Genomic DNA, 19,663 nt, shown 5'->3' with positions numbered 1-19,663 from the left:
GGGCTACAGTCCATGGGGTAGAAAAAGAAACACAACTAGCAGCTACGCAACAAACTGTTACATTTGTGTGCGTGCTTCTCAGTCATGGCCGACTCTTTGTGACTCCATGGACTCAGCTCGCCAGGCTCCTCTGTCTATGGGGATTCTCCAGGCAAGAATACTGGAGGGGGTTGTCCTGCGCTTCTCCAGGGTATCTTCTCAACCCAGGGATTGAACCCAGGTCTCCCCACACTGCAGGTGGATTCTTTACAATCTGAGTTGCCAGGGAAGCCCAAGAATACTGGAGTGGGTTGTCATGCATTCTCCATGGTATCTTCTCAACCCAGGGATTTAACCCAGGTCTCCCCACACTGCAGGCAGATTCTTTTACAGTCTGAGCCACCAGAGAAGCCCAAGAATACTGGAGTGGGGAGCCTGTCTCTTCTCCAGGGGATCTTCCCAACCCAGGATCTGAATCGGGGTCTCCCAGATTGCAGGCGGATTCTTTACAATAGCAGAAAAGCCTAAGAATTTATTTGATAAGATTTAATCATCATCCACCATTAAACTGATTTTGAAGAACTATTAATTTTTTTTTTCTAAAAATGTTCACTGGCATATTCTATCTTTTTATTTACGTCAATAGATTCAGAGGCGATGGCGGGGGTATAAGATCCGGAAATACTGCTTTAATTATTATTATTTGAAGGAGTACCTGAAAGCTGTTTCTGAGACGAATGATGCGATTAGGTGAGTACTATGATCACCAGTCCATTAGTGACAGTTTTAGAAAGGTTACTCTGTGGGTGTGGATCATTATCAGACTTAGGAATAGTTTCTTTAAAGCTAAGTGATATTTTAGGCACAAATTTATTGATAAGATAGATATTTTTTTTTCTTTTTATCTTATCCATTTATGGCTGTTGTGTTTTTAAATATCTTGTACTTTTGACTGTAAATTACATGTCTATGTGTATAGCAGGCCTGTCTTGTACTATGCAAATAGCTTAGTTTCAGTAAAATGACCTCATTTTGAAATGGATTTATCCATAAATAATTACATAGATGAAGCCTTATGTATGGCAATCCTCAAAACATGCTCAGTGTCAAGAACTTGCCTCTCAAAGAAGAAAATATTACGGAACACATTAAAATGGACTGCTTTACTGTCAGTTTTCATTTCTTTAAGCACATAGAAAACACCTGAATTTAGGCCTTAGGACGATTCTTCTGTAGATTTTAAGTTATTGTAACACTGTTCAATCATCTTTACCAAAGTAGTAAGTTTTCACATTTCTTCAAAAATAGCCAGTCTTTTCTTCTTATACGGCCCCATTCTAGCAACTTAGAAGTGACATACGTTTATAGTAGATTTAGGTAAAAAGGAAATAGTGATGAATCAGTTGACATTTATGTAATAGTTTTACTTTCAGTTTTCACATACATTATCTCATTTTACTCTTAATATTTTTAAACTAGAGAAAACAGTCAATATTAAGTTGTTAAGACGAAGGTGTTGTCTGATACCTTACAATCATATATATCATAAAAAAAATCTGGCAACTATCTTCCCAAATTTTAACTTTCTTCCATATATATGGGTATAAAAGGGTCTGGTCTTTGGAGATTAAGTATGGGGAATTTGTAAAACTGATTTCTTTGGAAGCAGCAATAAAGATTTGGGGAGGTTGGAATAGGGTTTAGTTAATGAGAGAAATTGAAAGACTCAGAAACATGTGGGCCACAGGGAGTGATATTTAATTTCTTCCTGTGTGTGTTAGTCGTTCAGTCATGTCCAACTCTTTGCGACCCCATCGACTGTAGCCTGCCAGGCTCCTCTGTCTATGGAATTCTCCAGGCAAGAATACTGGAGTGGGTAGCCATTCCTTTCTCCAGGGATCTTTCCGATGCAGGAATTGGATCTAGGAATTCCGATGCTGGAATTGGATTGATTGCGTTGCAGGTGGATTCTTGACTGCCTGAGCCACCAGAGAAGGCCCTTAATTTCTATCTAAGAAGTCCAGATTCTAGAGATGAGCTGGCTATCTGTAAATGGCATACTTGAGCTTGTCAGGAGGAAAGAGCTAGTGGAAAATGCAAGAGGGAGAATTTGAGCAGGACTGGGCCTGAATGAGGCAAGGGGAGGTTCTTAAGGCACCAGGATTAAGGAGGCATTTACTGTCAAGGTCATGAGATGCCAACCTTGCACTTTCTCAACCCTGTAAGTGTATCCTTAAATTTTGTATTTTTGAAGCAAGTCTTGTTTGCTTCACACAAGTCCTATCCCTGAATGGGAGGAGATCCTCAAAGAGACATGTGAAAGGTGGTTTTAGAAAGGCCTGTTTCTTCTGTTCAGTAGATATTTCCATTCATCCTTGTTTTGTTCCTCATTTTACAGAGAATGTCTCTCTAGTCACTAGAGAGTCTGGTGCATCCATGCTGGCAATTTAGTTTAGCCTCATATTCTGTATCATAATACTGACTTATTCTTTTATTTCTACCTTGGTTATTGTTGTTCAGTTACTAAGTCGTGTCTGACTCTTCATGACCCCATGGACTGTGGCACCCCAGACCTCTTCGTCCCTCACCATCTCTCTGTCCCTCACCATTTCTACCTTAGAGGCCGCGTGTTTTTAAGGTGTATATTTTCCATCAGTGATTAGTTTCATAATCATTTACCCCCTCTTTGTTCTTGTATTTATTGATAGAATATTTATAGTTTCTTTGTTGTTACTGTCATCATTGTTATTTTTATCTGGAAATGGGTATTGTAAAAAGATAGTGTAGGGGAAGGGCCAAGGCCGTGCTCTAGGAAGGGTGAGAGGTCCCTGTGGCTCACAGTACAGCCCTACATGATATGTGTCTCTGTGTATGTAAACTGGCTTAGCTTTTTTGTTCATTTTAAGTTGACAGTGATTGGCAGTTATAGGACTGCTGATTGCTTTTAGACTCTCCTTTCTTAGAGATCTGTGGCATAGATGGCATTCCTGTGCATCTCCTCACTTAGTCCTACCTCCTCGGCTTGTCTCTGGAATAGTTCATGGAATTAGCCATAGCCAAACTTTGCTCGAAGGCAATGGCACCCCACTCCAGTACTCTTGCCTGGAAAATCCTATGGACAGAGGAGCCTGGTAGGCTGCAGTCCATGGGGTTGCTGAGAGTTGGACACGACTGAGCGACTTCACTTTCACTTTTCACTTTCATGCACTGGAGAAGGAAATGGCAATCCACTCTAGTGTTCTTGCCTGGAGAATCCCAGGGATGGCGGAGCCTGGTGGGCTGCCGTCTCTGGGGTCGCACAGAGTCGAACACGACTGACGTGACTTAGTAGTGGTAAACTTTGCTCCACAGTCTTGTTCTCTTGAGTAAGGTGGGCAGTGCTATTTTTCTCATCAGGATATGCCACCTAGTCTTAAGAATTTTGCATCTGGCACATCTGTCTGATGTCTGCATCTTTAAGTATTGTATCTCTATGATATTTTCAATCCTAGATGAATTTTCACTATTCTTGGTGGCACTTCATCATATATATGTATTATTACAAGTATTTATTGATTGTATTGATGATAAAGTTATATTTTATATTTCTTATTGCCTTTTCTTATTTTATAGAAGTTTAAGAGAGAAGTGAGTAGAGAAAATTTTACTCTATCTCAAAGTTGAAAGTATATAGTTAACCTTTTATTATAAATCACAATATATTTTCCTTTCTGTTACATCAATAATTTTATAAATGCAGCAAAAATGTGGCACTGTGTAGAATAGAGGAACACCCAGGGCAGAAGTGTTTGGTGTAGGTCACTACACCAGTGGAGTGGAAGCTGGGGATTCAGGTTGCTTCTCAGAGGCCATGAACCTAAGCCCTGAAGTTTGTGTAGAAATTATGATATTAACTCATGACATTTGACTGAGGTTAGTTCATGGAGCATGATGAAAGATTTGGGTAGGGATAAATATAGAAGTGACCATACCACACTAGGGCATTTTAGGCCACATTTAAGATTGGAGTGGACTTCCTTTTTAAGAAGAGCAGTGCCATGATTGTAACTGTGTTTTGGCATGCACGTTCAATTGCATTGTACATAATACATTTAAATAATCTGGTAAGTTTTAAAATCACCAATCAGGATATTAATTTTGCTGAAAGTTTTCTTCTTTTTCACAGAAGAATATGCAACATTTTTTTGGGGGGGGGTGTAACTTTATTCTATTTTTCATTGAAAATCATTGGAATCAGAACTTTACCCGTTTCCTTCACAACAAATTCCACCCGAAGCGACTTTAAACAGTACACATTCATGACCTCATCATTTTGCCTATCAAGAATCTGAGAGGGACTTTGCTCTAGTCCTCAGCTCTCATGAGGTTACCCTCTTATTCCCAGCCAGAGCTGGGGTCTCATATGGAGGTTCAACTGGGGGATGATCCACTTCCAAGTTCACTCACATGGGCCTCAATTCCTCTGCCTGCTGGCCACTGGCATCGCTCTGTTTCTTGCTCTGTGGACCTCTCTCTCCATAGGACATCTTATAACTTGGAAATTGGCTTCTCTCAGAGCAAGTGAACAAGAGAACAGGAGAAATAGCCAAGATGAGAGCCACGCTTTTTTGATAACCTAATGTCAGAAGGGACATCTCATCACTTTCGCTGTGTTCCTGTTCATTTAAACCAAGAGTCTAGGTTCATCCCACTCAAGGGGGAGGACTGCACAAGGGATGAAAATCCAGAATGGGGACTGTAGGACCCCACTTTAGAGGGTACTTTCCCTGTACAGCGACTTGCATATGGTATTTGTTCAGACAGCATGTTGATTTTCAGGATTTGCCTAGGACAAAAGTTACTTTACATTTACTTAGGGCAATATATATATTTTTAAATTTAAATTTATTTATTTTAATTAGAGGCTAATTACTTTACAATATTGTATTGGTTTTGCCATACATCAACATGAATCTGCCACAGGTGTACACATGTTCCCCATCCTGAACCTCCCTCCCCATACCATCCCTCTGGGTCATCCCACTGCACCAGCCCCAAGCTTCCTGTATACTGCATTGAACCTGGACTGGCGATTCGTTTCTTATATGATATTATACATGTTTCAATGCCATTCTCCCAAATCATCCTCCGCCTCCCTCTCCCACAGAGTCCAAAAGACTGTTCTATACATCTGTGTCTCTTTTGCTGTCTCGCATACAGGGTTATCATTACCATCTTTCTACATTCCATATATATGCGTTAGTATACTGTATTGGTGATATTTTTATGTGATGCGTTTTCAAGATTATATTTTAGACTTTGCTATTGCATCAAAGCAATTATGATATAGCCCAATTACTTATACCAGCAAGCATTAAAATGTGTAGTTTCTGGATTTCAAATGCATTCCTCCATTTTGGGGCAAGGTAAAATCATTTACAGAAAATAAATTAGTAAAATATAGTCTATATCAAAATATGTTTTGCATTTGAATTGTGTTACACTATTCAAGACCAGACAACACTGGACTTAACTTCATCCGCTCTTTCATTAGTATAAATAGTTTAACTATTTTATAGTTAATAGTAAAAACATAAATATATTTGTACATATACAAGAACATACTTTTATAACCAAGGTGGACCTATCACAAAGATAAATGGAATTGATTAATTTAAGGCTGAATTTGCATTTGGTAGACATGTTTCTTTATAATATCTAGCTGTATATGCAAAAATTGCCCCAGGTTATGAATGAGAAAATTATATCATGAAATTAAAAATTAGCAACAGAGTTACAGATTGGTAGCATTAATAAAACATTATTAACTTCAAGTGCAGAAACTGACTTTTTTTGAAATTCAAGCTAAAAATAATATATTTTCCCAACTTTAATGCTTCAGTGTACTTGTTGGTTGCTAATAGTGCATAGCAATAGGTCTGCTTTAAATATAAATTTGTGATACATCAAAAGAAATTAGTTTTTCAGCATGTTGATTTTCTTAACTTTTTTCTGTGCTCACTTCCTTGTTTCTGTTTTCCTTTATTCTTTCTTCATGTGGTTCTTATTGGCTGGATGTTGAACCTACACGAGTTATGTGTTGAGTGTCTTAAACTTCTGTGTCCCCTCCTTCACCCTGGGCCTCTACCTCTCCCATTCTATTTTTGTGAGAGACTTCCTTCCTACCCTTCCAATGAAATGTTGATGAATATTTTAGCAATAGTTTTTTAACTTTCATGAAATATTTCTACTCTTATGATCATTTCTTTTTTGTAGCATTCTAAGTAATAAAATATCTCATATTTCTCAGTTCTTATTTTATTAATAAAATATCTCATATTTCTCTGAAATACTGGGGCACATTGGGTCTTGGCAGGAGGTGAAATTCACCTCAGGATTTATTCCTCACATAGTGTTAAAAATATAGCTCATTCACTTCATTGTACAGCAGAAACTAACACAATATTGTAAAGGAACTATACCCCAATAAACCGAAAAGCAAGATTAAAGCTCTCAAACTGCTAAAAAAAAAAAAAGAAGAAGAAGAAAAGGAGGGAACTTGCAGAGATGTGAACAGGGTGAAGGCTCAGAAAAGTCTTAGACTCCAGAGTGCAACCGCAGTGAGACTTTGCTACTGCCAAGGTGGAAGGATTAAAGGAAGAAGTAGCTTTAATGGTTATAGGGAGAGCCAAGGAAAAATTTATAGCTCCTACCCCTGGCCATGACCTTTTTATTACCTGTAGAGAAATTCAGTTATTGCCAAGAATTCAGCTATTGCCTCTCCTCACCAAAAGAGAGAAACGAGGAAGAAATACCACTAACTTCTTCCTCCTGAACACTAGTGTTTTGTTAGACTAAACCCATCTGGAAGGACTTGCTTGTTGTGCAGTGGTTAAGACTCCATGCTTCCAGTTCAGAGGGTGAGGGTTCAGTCCTTGGTTGGGGAAGTTCCACATGCCGCATGGTACAGCCAAAGAAAACCCGAGAAACAAACAAACAACTAACTTAACCCATCTGGGAACCTGCCAAAGTGATACAGTTTGCAGGACTTGGTCCCAGGGCAGGGCACAGAAGTATGTAGAATGGATTGGAGGTGTGGCAGTGAAAAATAATCAGCACAGAGAATAATTCAAGTTCAGAAGTTGACTTTTATTCGGTCTCTGTGTTATTGATTTTCTCCAGGGTGTTTTTCTTTTAATTGGTTATTTTCATCTTCTCTTCTATGTTGGAGCCTTTATGCAATTGGCGATCTTCCCCTACTAGTTTACACATGCTCATGAGAAACTGGCGTGCCAGTTTATGGACATACATGTGCAGATCTTGTTGATTGGCAGGCTTCAGTTGCTTTTAAAGTGATTGGACAAGGAAGCTGTCCCATTTCACTGTGGTGTGGGGTTCGGGGGTGATGCCCAAATGCCAGTGTGTAGAGGTCTTTCTTTTAGGCTAGTTACTTTCCCCAAAGAAGAAATTTCTGATACTCTATCACGGAAGACAAAGCTATAGCTGCATTTTAGTGAACTGTAGAAGAATGGCCTTGTACTTCACACCTGCTAATGACACTCTGAATCCTTTGCCTTTTCTCTCATTTCTTCAGAGAGCACACTTTTGATCCCTTACCTAGGACAGCAGTCTCCAGACTTTCTGGCACCAGGGACCAGTTTCTTGGAAGACAATTTTTCCAGGGATGGAGGCGCGAGGGATGAGGGGAGAGTAATTCAGGTGGTAATGCAAGCGATGGGGAGCAAGTGATGGGAAGCAACAGATGAAGCTTCACCATTACCAGTCAATGGCCTGGGAGTTGGGGACCCCTGACCTCAGTGACTGAAACCAGGATGCCACCGTTCTCTGCTCATACGTGTTAAAAAAAACCACGCAAAAGTATGTGACCGTTGTGGCTGTGTACTCCAAGTTTCAGTTGCTAAATTGTAGCTGAACTGAGATGGGATTCTAGATCTTATGGCCTCATAAATGGTGTTCTTTTCAGTATATTATACTATTTGAATATACACAAAATGAATAAAACTATAGAAAAATCTTAGAAAAGTTTCTCAGTTGGACTATGTTTGATGCATAGTATTTAATTCTGCATGCCATTATGTATATTGAATGTTGACCCAAAAATCTGCATCCAACAGAAAACAACCAGGAATTTAAGGGATTTAGAAATCATCAAGAGTTGGAGTTCTGAGACTGGAAAACATTATGTCTAAAGGAAGGCATAATGTCAGCCTACAAATTTTAAAGAATCGTCATGTACTACATTTATCAAAAGGGAAAAATTTAAGAAAAATAGGTAGAAAGCCTGTGTGCAGCAATGAAGATCCAGTGCAGCCATAAATAAATACATAAAAATTATATAAAAATAAAAATGAGTAGATTTGCATTCAACAAGAAAAAGATATTTCCAATAATTAGATACTACTCAATAATAGACTGACTTACTGACTTGTGAGATAACAAAATATTCCAACAGAAGGATTCATCTTAAGTATCAGGTACACATTTGTGTAGAAAAAAATCTCTGCATTTGATGACAAGCTAGAAGATTCCCAGTCTCCTTTTAAATCCAAGATCATTTGCTTCATATGATAATAAATATGTTTAGAAGGAAACAAATCTATACATTTCCCACAAAACTCAAAGCACCTTTAATTCCATAAAAATGCTACGGAAATTTAAGTAAGACTAATCTATAGCATAAGGAGTTCATAGGAAAGTATATTGTATTAAAGTATCATTTACCATGACTAGGACAGATATAATAATAGGTATAAATAAAGATTTTGTATACACACGTTATATTATAGTTATGTATTTTAAATCCTTAATTTATCTAAAAGTTAATAGTACTCTAATCTAACCATCATGAAATTTTAAAAAATATTTGTAATACTAAAAGATACTTTTGAAATAACTTGTATATCCCTGAAGCATAAAGTTTGCTTTATATTCCCAGAGCTAGAAAAGGTTGTCTCAGAGTAGCAACACCCTCACCAATCACTAGTATTGGAGAAGAATGACTAATGTATTTATCATTAATATGACCATTATTCCAATTTTAATATTATATTTAAGATTCTTATATTCATTGATCAGTCAGTCAGTTCAGTCGCTCAGTCGTGTCCAATATTCATTGATACACTTACCAAAATGCCAGATTGGAGAAGTCCAAGGCTGTTAAATGCCTTATCAGCTTTTTCTGATCTGGGTGGGGCTGATGAAACAAGACATTGATGAGAACACCCTCCAGTGCTTCCAAGGTCCCTACGCTGCTCTTCCATATTGGCATTAACTGGCCTATTTTCTCGATCACCTTGGTTATTCTGGAATTCATACAGCCATATGCTTAACTGAGTTTATTACACTCTGACTTTCTGTCCTTGGTCCTTTGCTATTCTTTTTGTGTGAACAATTTCCTGTTGAACTCTAATAAATTCTCTTAGATCTTAAAATTGACAGTTCCTCTCTCTCTTTATATTTCCTGTTAAACTGTCAGGGTTTGTTCCCACTGATGACAGTCACAATCCAGAATTAACAGCTTGCTGTTTCATAGTATTTATATCAATATTTGTGTTAAATATTATCCTTGTAATCTGCTGATTTGCATTTGTTTTCAAGGATAAAGCCAAAAAACAAAACCTTGAGTGATTTTTATAAATATGCATCTAGTATTTAGGAAACTGAATTCAGAAGATTTGAACAGTTTCTCATCCTTATAATGGTTATCTGTAAACCCCAGTATGGCCACCTTGATTGTCTTTAAGTGATCTGACTCTGGCAGGAAATCATACACAGTCTACAAATGCATTATGCTAATGACAAAACTGAAGAACATTGAGATTGCTTAACATTCTGCATCGGAGAAGGCAATGGCACCCCACTCCAATACTCTTGCCTGGAAAATCCCATGGATGGAGGAGCCTGGTAGGCTGCAGTCCATGGGGTCGTGAAGAGTCGGACATGACTGAGCAACTTCAATTTCACTTTTCACTTTCATGCATTGGAGAAGGAAATGGCAACCCACTCCAGTGTTCTTGCCTGGAGAATCCCAGGGATGGGGGAGCCTGGTGGGCTGGTGTCTATGGGGTCGCACAGAGTCAGACACGACTGAAGTGACTTAGCAGCAGCAGCAGCAGCAGCAACATTCTGCATCAGGGAAGCACAGTACTAGATTTCTACTACTTTGGAGTTGAAGGCTTTTTAAAACTAGTCTGGCAGCACATTTCCAATTGGGCTTTAATTAACAAAGAAATGCAAACACGAAGAAAATCAGCCTGTCCTTTCAGACCAATAACAAGTGCAGGGCCACAGAATCAAAGCCAGAACTCCTAAAGTGAAAATATCAGTTAAGGTAGTGTTGGTATTTGCCCCCCTTTTGCTGTCACATATGGATTCTCCAGAACTTTCATCAATTTTATTAGAAAGTCAGAATTAATATTAAGTGGAGAAAATACTAATGAACACACTAAGAATCTGGAGTCTGTCTACTCTATCAATATTCCATACATGCTTGATAATAATAATTTCCTCTTTAAAGACGTGTACCGAGTAGACAAAAGTCATTATAACCTAGTAGCTGCTTAAATGTTGCAAACATAAATGAAAAAAATACTTTATAAGATTCATCAAATATTTCTGGCTGTTGGTATATCATATTTATGTGTATTTAGTAAATAACAATAAGATTGACTGGAAAAGGTCAGTTTTCATTCTAATCCCAAAGAAAGGCAATGCCAAAGAATGCTCAAAGTAACGCACAATTGCACTCATCTCACACACTGGAGAAGGCAATGGCAATCCACTCCAGTACTCTTGCCTGGAAAATCCCATGAACGGAGGAGCCTGGTGGACTGCAGTCCATGGGGTCGCGAAGAGTTGCACACGACTGAGTGCCTTCAATTTCACTTTTCACTTTCATGCATTGGAGAAGGAAACTGCAACCCACTCCAGTGTTCTTGCCAGGAGAATCCCAGGGACAGTGGAGCCTGGTGGGCTGCCGTCTCTGGGGTCGCAGAGTCGGACACGACTGAAGTGACTTAGCTGCACTAAGCAGCACATGCTAGTAAAGTAATACTCAAAATTCTCCAAGCCAGGCTTCAGTAATATGTGAACCGTGAACTTCCAGATGTTCAAGCTGGTTTTAGAAAAGGCAGAGGAATCAGAGATCAAATTGCCAACATCCGCTGGATCATCGAAAAAGCAAGAGAGTTCCAGAGAAACATCTATTTCTGTGTTATTGACTATGCCAAAGCCTTTGACTGTGTGGATCACAATAAACTGTGGAAAATTCTGAACAAAATGGGAATACCAGACCACCTGACCTGCCTCTTGAGAAACCTGTATGCAGGTCGGGAAGCAACAGTTAGAACTGGCCATGGAACAACAGACTGGTTCCAAATAGGAAAAGGAGTACGTCACGGCTGTATTTTATCACCCTGCTTATTTAACTTATATGCAGAGTACATCATGAGAAGTGCTTGGCTGGAGGAAGCACAAGCTGGAATCAAGATTGCTGGGAGAAATACCATTAACCTCAGATATGCAGATGACATCACCCTTATGGCAGAAAGTGAAGAAGAACTAAAGAGTCTCTTGATGAAAGTGAAAGAGGAGAGTGAAAAAGTTGGCTTAAAACTCAACATTCAGAAAACTAAGATCATGGCATCTGGTCCCATAACTTCATGGCAAATAGATGGGGAAACAGTGGAAACAGTGGCTGACTTTATTTTGGGGGGCTCCAAAATCACTGCAGATGGTGACTGCACCCATGAAGTTAAAAGACAGTTACTCCTTGGAGTCAGGAACTGGCGACCCACTCCAGTACTCTTGCCTGGAAAATCCCATGGACAGAGAAGACTGGTAGGCTGCAATCCAGGGGGTAGCTAAGAGTTGGACATGACTGAGTGACTTCAATTTCACTTTACTCCTTGGAAGGAAACTTATGACCAACCTAGATAGCCTATTACAAAGCAGAGACATTACTTTGCCAAAAAAGGTCTGTCTAGTCAAGGTTATGGGTTTTCCAGTGGTCATATATGGATGTGAGAATTGGACTATAAAGAAATCTGAGCACCGAAGAATTGATGTTTTTGAACTGTGGTGTTGGAGAAGACTCTTGAGAGTCCTTTGGACTGCAAGGAGATCCAACCAGTTGATTCTAAAGGAGATCAGTCCTGGATGTTCATTGGAGGGACTGATGTTGAAGCTGAAACTCCAATACTTTGGCCACCTAATATGCTATTTGGCCACCTGATGTGGAGAGCTGACTCATTTGAAAAGACCCTGATGCTGGGGAAGATTGAGGGCAGGAGAAGGGGGTGACAGAAGATGAAATGGTTGGATGGCATCACCGACTCCATGGACATGGGTTTGGGTGGACTCCAGGAGTTGGTTATATACAGGGAGGCCTGGTGTGCTGCGGTTCATGGGGTCGCAACGAGTCAGACACGACTGAGTGACTGAACTGAACTGAATTAGTATGTGGTAATCAGAAAAGTCATAATTAAGTAACAAGCTGAAATTTTATGTGGACAAATTTCGACATGGTAAACAATAACCAGCTCAGTAAATAGACTGCAATCACAGTAAATCATGTTTGAAAGTGAAAGTCTGTCGCTCAGTAGTGTCCAACTTTTTTGTGACCCTGTGGACTGTAGCCCACCAGGTTCCTCTGTCCGGGGGATTTCTCATGCAAGAATACTGGAGTGGGTTGCTGTTTCCTTTTCCAAGGGATCTTCCTGTCCCAGGGATCAAACCCAACTCTCTTGCTTGGCAGGGGATTCTTTATCACTGAGCCATCAGGGAAGCCCACTAAGTACCTATTATGTCTATGGTGTCTTATATGTTATTTGTCCCCACAGATCCCCTTTGGGGATGTATACTACTCATGTATGGATGTGAGAGTTGGACTATAAAGAAAGTTGAGTGCCGAAGAATTGATGCTTTTGAACTGTGGGGTTGGAGAAGACTCTTGAGAGTCCCTTGGACAGCAAGGAGATCCAACCAGTCCATCCTAAAGGAAATCAGTCCTGAATATTCTTTGGAAAGACTGATACTGAAGCTGAAGCTCCAATACTTTGATCACCTGATGAGAAGAACCGACTCATTGGAAAAGACCCTGATGCTGGGAAAAATTAAAGGCAGGAGGAGAAGGGGATGACAGAGGATGAGATGGTTGGGTGACATCACCAACTCAATGGATATGAGTTTGAGTAAACTCTGGGAGTTGGTGATAGACAGGGAAGCCTGGCGTGCTGTATGTAGTCCGTGGGGTCACAAAGTCGGACATGACTGAGTGACTGAACTGAACTATTCTATTTTAAAAGTGAAACACTAAAACTCAGGGTTTCAGTAGGTTGGATAAGTTCATATGCCTAAGTAGTGTGGATCTGGAAATTTGAACTCAGTCTTCTTTTTTTTTAACTCTTTAAAAAATTTTAAAATTTTAATGGAGTAGAATTGATTAACAATGTTGTGTTAGTTTCAGGTATAATAAAGTGATTCTGTTATATATATATATATATATATATATATATACACACATACATGAGTCTGTTCTTTTTCAAATTCTTTTCTTATTTCAGTTATTACAGAGTATTGAACAGAGTTCCTTGTGCGATATAGTAAGTCCTTGTTTGTTATCTGTTTTAAATAGAGTAGTGTGTACATGTCAGTCCCCAAATCCCTAGTCAAAACATACTGCCTCTTTGTTCTTTTGAATTATTACAAGTTATATCAGTTATATTTCAACTGTGCCATATAGCAGACCTGCTGCTGCTAAGTCGCTTCAGTCATGTCCGACTCTGTGCGACCCCATAGACGGCAGCCCACCAGGCTCCCCTGTCCCTAGGATTCTCAAGGCAAGAACACTGGAGTGGGTTGCCATTTCCTTCTCCAATGCATGAAAGTGAAAAGTGAAAGTGAAGTTGCTCAGTTGTGTCGGACTCTCAGTGACCCCATGGACTGTAGCCCACCAGGCTCCTCCATCCATGGGATTTTCCAGGCAAGAGTACTGGAGTGGGGTGGCATTGCCTTCTCTGATAGCAGACCTAGGCTCACTTAAAATGTATTCCAAACTTCTTATAAACCACCTTCTCTCTTGAGACTCAAAGACTAAGAACTCACTTTCTTAGACTTCCTTGCAGTGGAGGTACGATGTGACTTGGTCATGACCAATGAAGTGAAGTGTTAAAAGTAACCAGTTAAAATGGGAATTTGACTATTGGAGGTAACTGAGTGTAAGATTAGAAACCATTATTATATAGTGTAAAGTATTTTTCCAGAACCCATCTAATCAACTGTGTGTGATAGATCGGTGGTCCCCAACCTTTTTTGGTACCAGGGACTGGTTTCATTGAAGACAGTTTTCCCATGGACCAGGTAGGTGAGGATGGTTTGGGGATGATTCAAGTGCATTACATGTATTATGCACTCTACTTCTATTTTTATTATTACATTGTGACATATAATGAAATAATCACACAACTCATCATAATGCAGAATGAGTGGGAGCCCTGAGCTTGTCTTCTTGCATCTAGACAGTCCCATCTGGGGATAATGGGAGACAGGGGCAGCCGCCCCCCAGTGCTAGCATCACCACCTCAGCTCCACCTCAGATCATCAGGCATTAGATTCTCACAAGGAACGCGCCACCTAGATCCCTCCCATGTGCAGTTCACAGTCGTGATTCTATGAGAATCTAACGCTGCCACTGATTTGACAGAAGGCAGAGCTCAGGCAGTAATGCAAGCGATGGGAAGCGACTGTAAATACAGATGCAGCTTCTCTCACTTGCCTGCGCTCACCCCCTGCTGTGCAGCCTGGTTGTTAACAGGCCATGGACCTGTACCACTCCATGGCCTGGGGATTGGGGACCCCCCGCTATAGATTATTAACAATCGAGTCTTTGACATTAGCTGAAATAGGTACATTTCAGAATATTGGTGTCTGCTGCTTCCTCTTAGCCTCTTTCAGCAAATTCATATGAAAAGCAAAAAGGAAAAAAAAAAATAGGTGAACTTGGACTTGTAGTCAGCAGGCAATCTGTAAGTTGAGATAGAAGGTAATACTGCTTTGCTAAGGGAAGTGCTCTTTGTGCACAGTGTATATTTAATGAGAGTTTTATCATTCAGAACTTTGTGGTACTGAAAAATCCAGCTGCTTCCATATCTCAAACTGAAGTGTTCATAGGTAGTGGCTGTGAAGTTTAAGGGCTTTGCAAGTGCTTAGTAGTAAAGAACCCTCCTGTCAATGCAGGAGACACAAGAGATGCATGTTTGATCACTGGATCAGGATAATCCTCTGGAGGAGGAGCTAGCAATCAACTCCAGTATTTTTGCCTGGAGAATCCAATGGACAGAGGAGCCCAGCAGGCTACAGTCCATGGCAAAAGAGTCATATGTGACTGAGCACGACATGAAGTTTAGGGGCATAGCTGGAGACAAATCTAAGGCTTAGCAAGTATGTGAGCTCAAGGCAAAGATCAGACTGAGGATGTCATCTTGTTGGATAATGGCTGATAATTCAGACCACCATCCTCATGATGACATCTAAGCATCAAAGAACTATTAACACAGAAAATAACTGACTGGCCAAAAATAGGAGAAGATGACATCTAAGTCTACACTCAGAAATGCTCTTGCCTTAAAGGCACCTATTCTATTTGAAAGAACAACCTTTGGGCAGCCTTGCAGGATCAGGAGGAAACCAAATTCTAAGTCAGGGCCACCCAGTGTAGAAATTCAGTTTCAATTCAGTTCAGTCACTCAGTCATGTCCGACTCTTTGCGATCCCATGAATTGCAGCACGCCAGGCCTCCCTGTCCATCACCAACTCCCAGAGTTCACTCAGACTCATGTCCATCGAGTCAGTGATACCATCCGGCCATCTCATCCCCTGTTGTCCCCTTCTCCTCCTGCCCTCAATCCCTCCCAGCATCAGAGTCTTTTCGAATGAGTCAACTCTTCGCATGAGGTGGCCAAGGTACTGGATTAACTTCCTCCTATTCTTTCATCCAGAATCCTCCAAAGCCATAACCTTAAAATAAGTAAGTAACAATGGAAATAAACTAGCCTAATAAGAGATTTAAGGTCAAACTGCCATTTACCTGAGTGATTCAAGAAACCTCAAGTCTTATATTTGAACTTAGGTGGTCCTAGACTAAGATCCCATAATTCTAGGCCTAAAATTATTCTTACAAACCACTTTTTTAATGCAGTGCCATGCACAGTGAAAGTACCAAGGAAAAACAAGACACCATGAGAGAGAAATAGAAAAAAAAAAAAAAAAAGAAAACAGAATCACAAAGTATTAGTGTGTCAAAATTGCCAGGATCAGACTAAACCAGCCAAACCAAACCTTTTAAAAATAAAACCCAAGTTAGAAAAATTTGGCAGATTAGCAAACTGCCATCTTCCCGCCCAAATCTGTTGCTTTGGATGAATTAACATGCTGGCTGCTGAAAGATTGTGTGTCCATAGAAGCCAGTATCTAAGATTATAAGTCCCTGGGTTTGAAAACTATGTATAGATAAGATCCTTGGTTGTGGTTATTTGTGCCTGGAAATGGCCAGAAGCAAAAAACCCAAAGCCTACTCTGTTGTCAAGAGTATTTGTTTCTAGAAAAATCTCAGCCTGGACAGCTGCAGCATAGCTACCCTCAGGCAATCATAAGGCCTCAACTTGCATAGAATGGTCATCCTGTCCAAAGCCCATCTCATTTGTGGTCATGGAAGATGCTGGACCAGGAACACTGTTTGTCTCCTCAAGAATCCACCCCTCAAACCAAAGCTGTGTAGCATATTTGGTGTTTGCTATGGGTCAGTAATGGTGGCTCAGACAGTTAAGTGTCTGTGTACAATGTGGGAGACCTGGGTTTGATCCCTGGGTCAGGAAGATTCCCTGGAGAAGGAAATGGCAACCCACTCCAGTACCCTTGCATAGAAAATCCCATGGACGGAGGAGCCTGGTGTCCATAGGGTTGCAAAGAGTCGGACACGACTGAGTGACTTCACTTTCACTTTCAGTAACTGCTATTTTACCCCTTTTTTCCTAATGGGGAGTTTCTGTTTGTTTATTCCTTTCCTCCTCCACTGTTGAGTTTTGGGTGTATTGTGAGTGGATACTTTTAATATTAAGACGTAATAACTGATAAAAGGTGAATAACATTAACAGGGTAAAAGAGCACTCTAAAGACAACAAAAATAGTAAATATTGAGAGAAGTTGCCATCTCTAGGCTTAAAGAAGGGTATTGTAAGAAGGAATGTTTCTGAAAGAGTCACCCTCCCCCATTAATGATGAGATTCATACTTCATTGGAGAGGATGAGGAGGCAGCCCATTCAACTGTGGAGGTTTATGAGATGTCATCAAAAAAGCGAGAGAATTCCAGAAAAACATCTACTTCTGCCTTATTGACTATGCCAAAGCCTTTGACTGTGTGAATCACAACAAACTGTGGAAAATTCTTCAAGAGATGGGAATACCAGACCACCTGACTTGCCTCCTAAGAAACCTGTATGCAGGTCAAGAAGCAACAGTTAGAACTGGACATGGAACAACAGACTGGTTCCAAATAGGAAAAGGAGTACATCAAGGCTGTATATTGTCACCCTGCTTATTTAACTTATATGCAGAGTACATCATGAGAAACGCTGGACTGGAAGAAACACAAGCTGGAATCAAGATTGCCGGGAGAAATATCAATAACCTCAGATATGCAGATGACACCACCCTTATGGCAGAAAGTGAAGAGGAACTAAAAAGCCTCTTGATGAAAGTGAAAGAGGAGAGTAAAAAAGTTGGCTTAAAACTCAACATTCAGAAAACTAAGATCACGGTATCTGGTCTCATCACTTCATGGCAAATAGATGGGGAAACAATGGAAATAGTGACAGACTTTATTTTTTGGGGCTCCAAAATCACTGCAGATGGTGACTGCAGCCATGAAATTAAAAGATGCTTGTTCTTTGGGAAAAAAGTTATGACCAACCTAGATAGCATATTAAAAAGCAGAGACATTACTTTGCCAACCAAGGTCCATCTAGTCAACGCTTTGGTTTTTCCAGTAGTCTTGTATGGATGTGAGTTGGACTATAAAGAAAGCTGAGTACCAAAGAATTGATGATTTTGAACTATGGTGTTGGAGAAGACTCTTGAGAGTCCCTTGGACTTCAAGGAGATCCAACCAGTCCATTCTAAAGGAAATCAGCCCTGAATATTCATTGGAAGGACTAATGCTGAAGCTGAAACTCCAGTACTTTGGCCACCTGATGCGAAGAGTTGACTCATTTGAAAAGCCCCTGATGCTGAGAATGATTGAAGGCAGTAAGAGAAGGGGACAACAGAGGATGAGATGGTTGGATGGCATCACCAACTCAATGGACATGAGTTTGAGTAAGCTCCGAGAGTTGCTGATGGACAGGGAAGCCTTGTGTATTGCAGTCCATGATGTTGCGAAGTGTTGGATATTACTAAGCGCCAGAACTGAACTGAGATATCACAGACCTGAGCTGTTTTGTTGTTGGTGGGCCGGGCCCAGATGAGCAGAATACTGCCCATTGCTTTGCTCATGGACAGGGACAGATAAGCTAAAGCCCACTAGAGGTTGGGCACCACTGGATGGGCACCACCATGCCCTGCATGGTGCTGGCAGTCATGCCAGGGAGGCAACAAAGCAGGTGTATTGGAACCAAGAAGAGAAACTCCTGCCTCTGCTATGCCTTGAAACAGCCGTCCACTACCCTCTATTTTCAGGCTAATGGTGTGCTAGCCAGCAAAAGGAAAATGTTTATGGATCCAAAGAGCCAATTTTACAAATCAAGCAAAGAATGATAGATTTCAAGCTGAGAGGCAAAAAATTGATAATGGACATAAATGTTGACTTTGCAGTGAGGTGACCTATGGAAAATTCCATAGATTTGATTATTCTAACCCTTGCAGTCCAACATTGGCAACTTCTGTTATTATTTAGGTTTTCTAAAACTTTCGGCTAAGAGTGGCCAGATGACTTAGTTCTTCCCATGAGACAAGCTAATTCTCCTTCCATTTTTTTTTTTTTTTCCTTTTCTGTGGAATGTGCACAGAATGACTGAGGCAGCAGCAGCCATCTTACCAGTGATAGAAAAAGACTATGATGATCATACCTCAACATAATTAAATATATATGTATTTATAATTTGTATGTTATAAAATAATATTTTTAGTGATATTCACTGAGTCTATGTAAGTGTATAAATGTTACTAAAAAGATATATATTTAGATTTATAAAATTCATCTATATAATATGCTGTGAATTGTGAATTTAGCCATTGTTTTTATTTTAAATGAAATCATACTCAGCTGTATCATAATATATAACAACTTTTATTCCTTTAATATTGTCTATGAATTTCTCAACTCCATTCCATCCTTCTAGCATTTGGATTGTGTGCATGCTCAGTTGCTTCAGTCATGTCTGACTCTTTGCAACCCCCATGGACTGTAGCCTGCCAGGCTCCTCTGTCCATGGGATTTCCCAGGCAAGATTACTGGAATGAATGGCCATTTCCTTCTCCAGGGGATCTTCCTGACCATGGATCAAGACTATGTCTCCTGCATTGGTTGACAGTTTTTTGTTTGTTTGTTTGTTTTTTTAACCACTGAGCCACTAGGGAAGCCATTTAATAGAACATTCCTCTACATAGGTGTTTGGTGTATTTGTACTGTTA

General features: G+C 40.0%; 1 protein-coding gene across 3 annotated transcripts in view; it reads left to right on the top strand.

Moving 5' to 3' along the window:
* Positions 1–19,663, top strand: part of SPATA17 (spermatogenesis associated 17) — a 239,331-nt gene that overhangs the window by 66,161 nt on the left and 153,507 nt on the right. For all 3 annotated transcript variants that reach the window (XM_045165757.1, XM_045165758.1, XM_006076186.4), the window contains one exon: positions 626–729. In XM_045165757.1, coding sequence (XP_045021692.1) covers positions 626–729 — 104 coding nt within the window. The remainder of the gene's footprint in view (positions 1–625; positions 730–19,663) is intronic.

Source organism: Bubalus bubalis, chromosome 5, assembly GCF_019923935.1.
Source record: "Bubalus bubalis isolate 160015118507 breed Murrah chromosome 5, NDDB_SH_1, whole genome shotgun sequence".
Taxonomy (NCBI): domain Eukaryota; kingdom Metazoa; phylum Chordata; class Mammalia; order Artiodactyla; family Bovidae; genus Bubalus; species Bubalus bubalis.
This window is presented reverse-complemented; position numbering and strand designations above follow the sequence as displayed.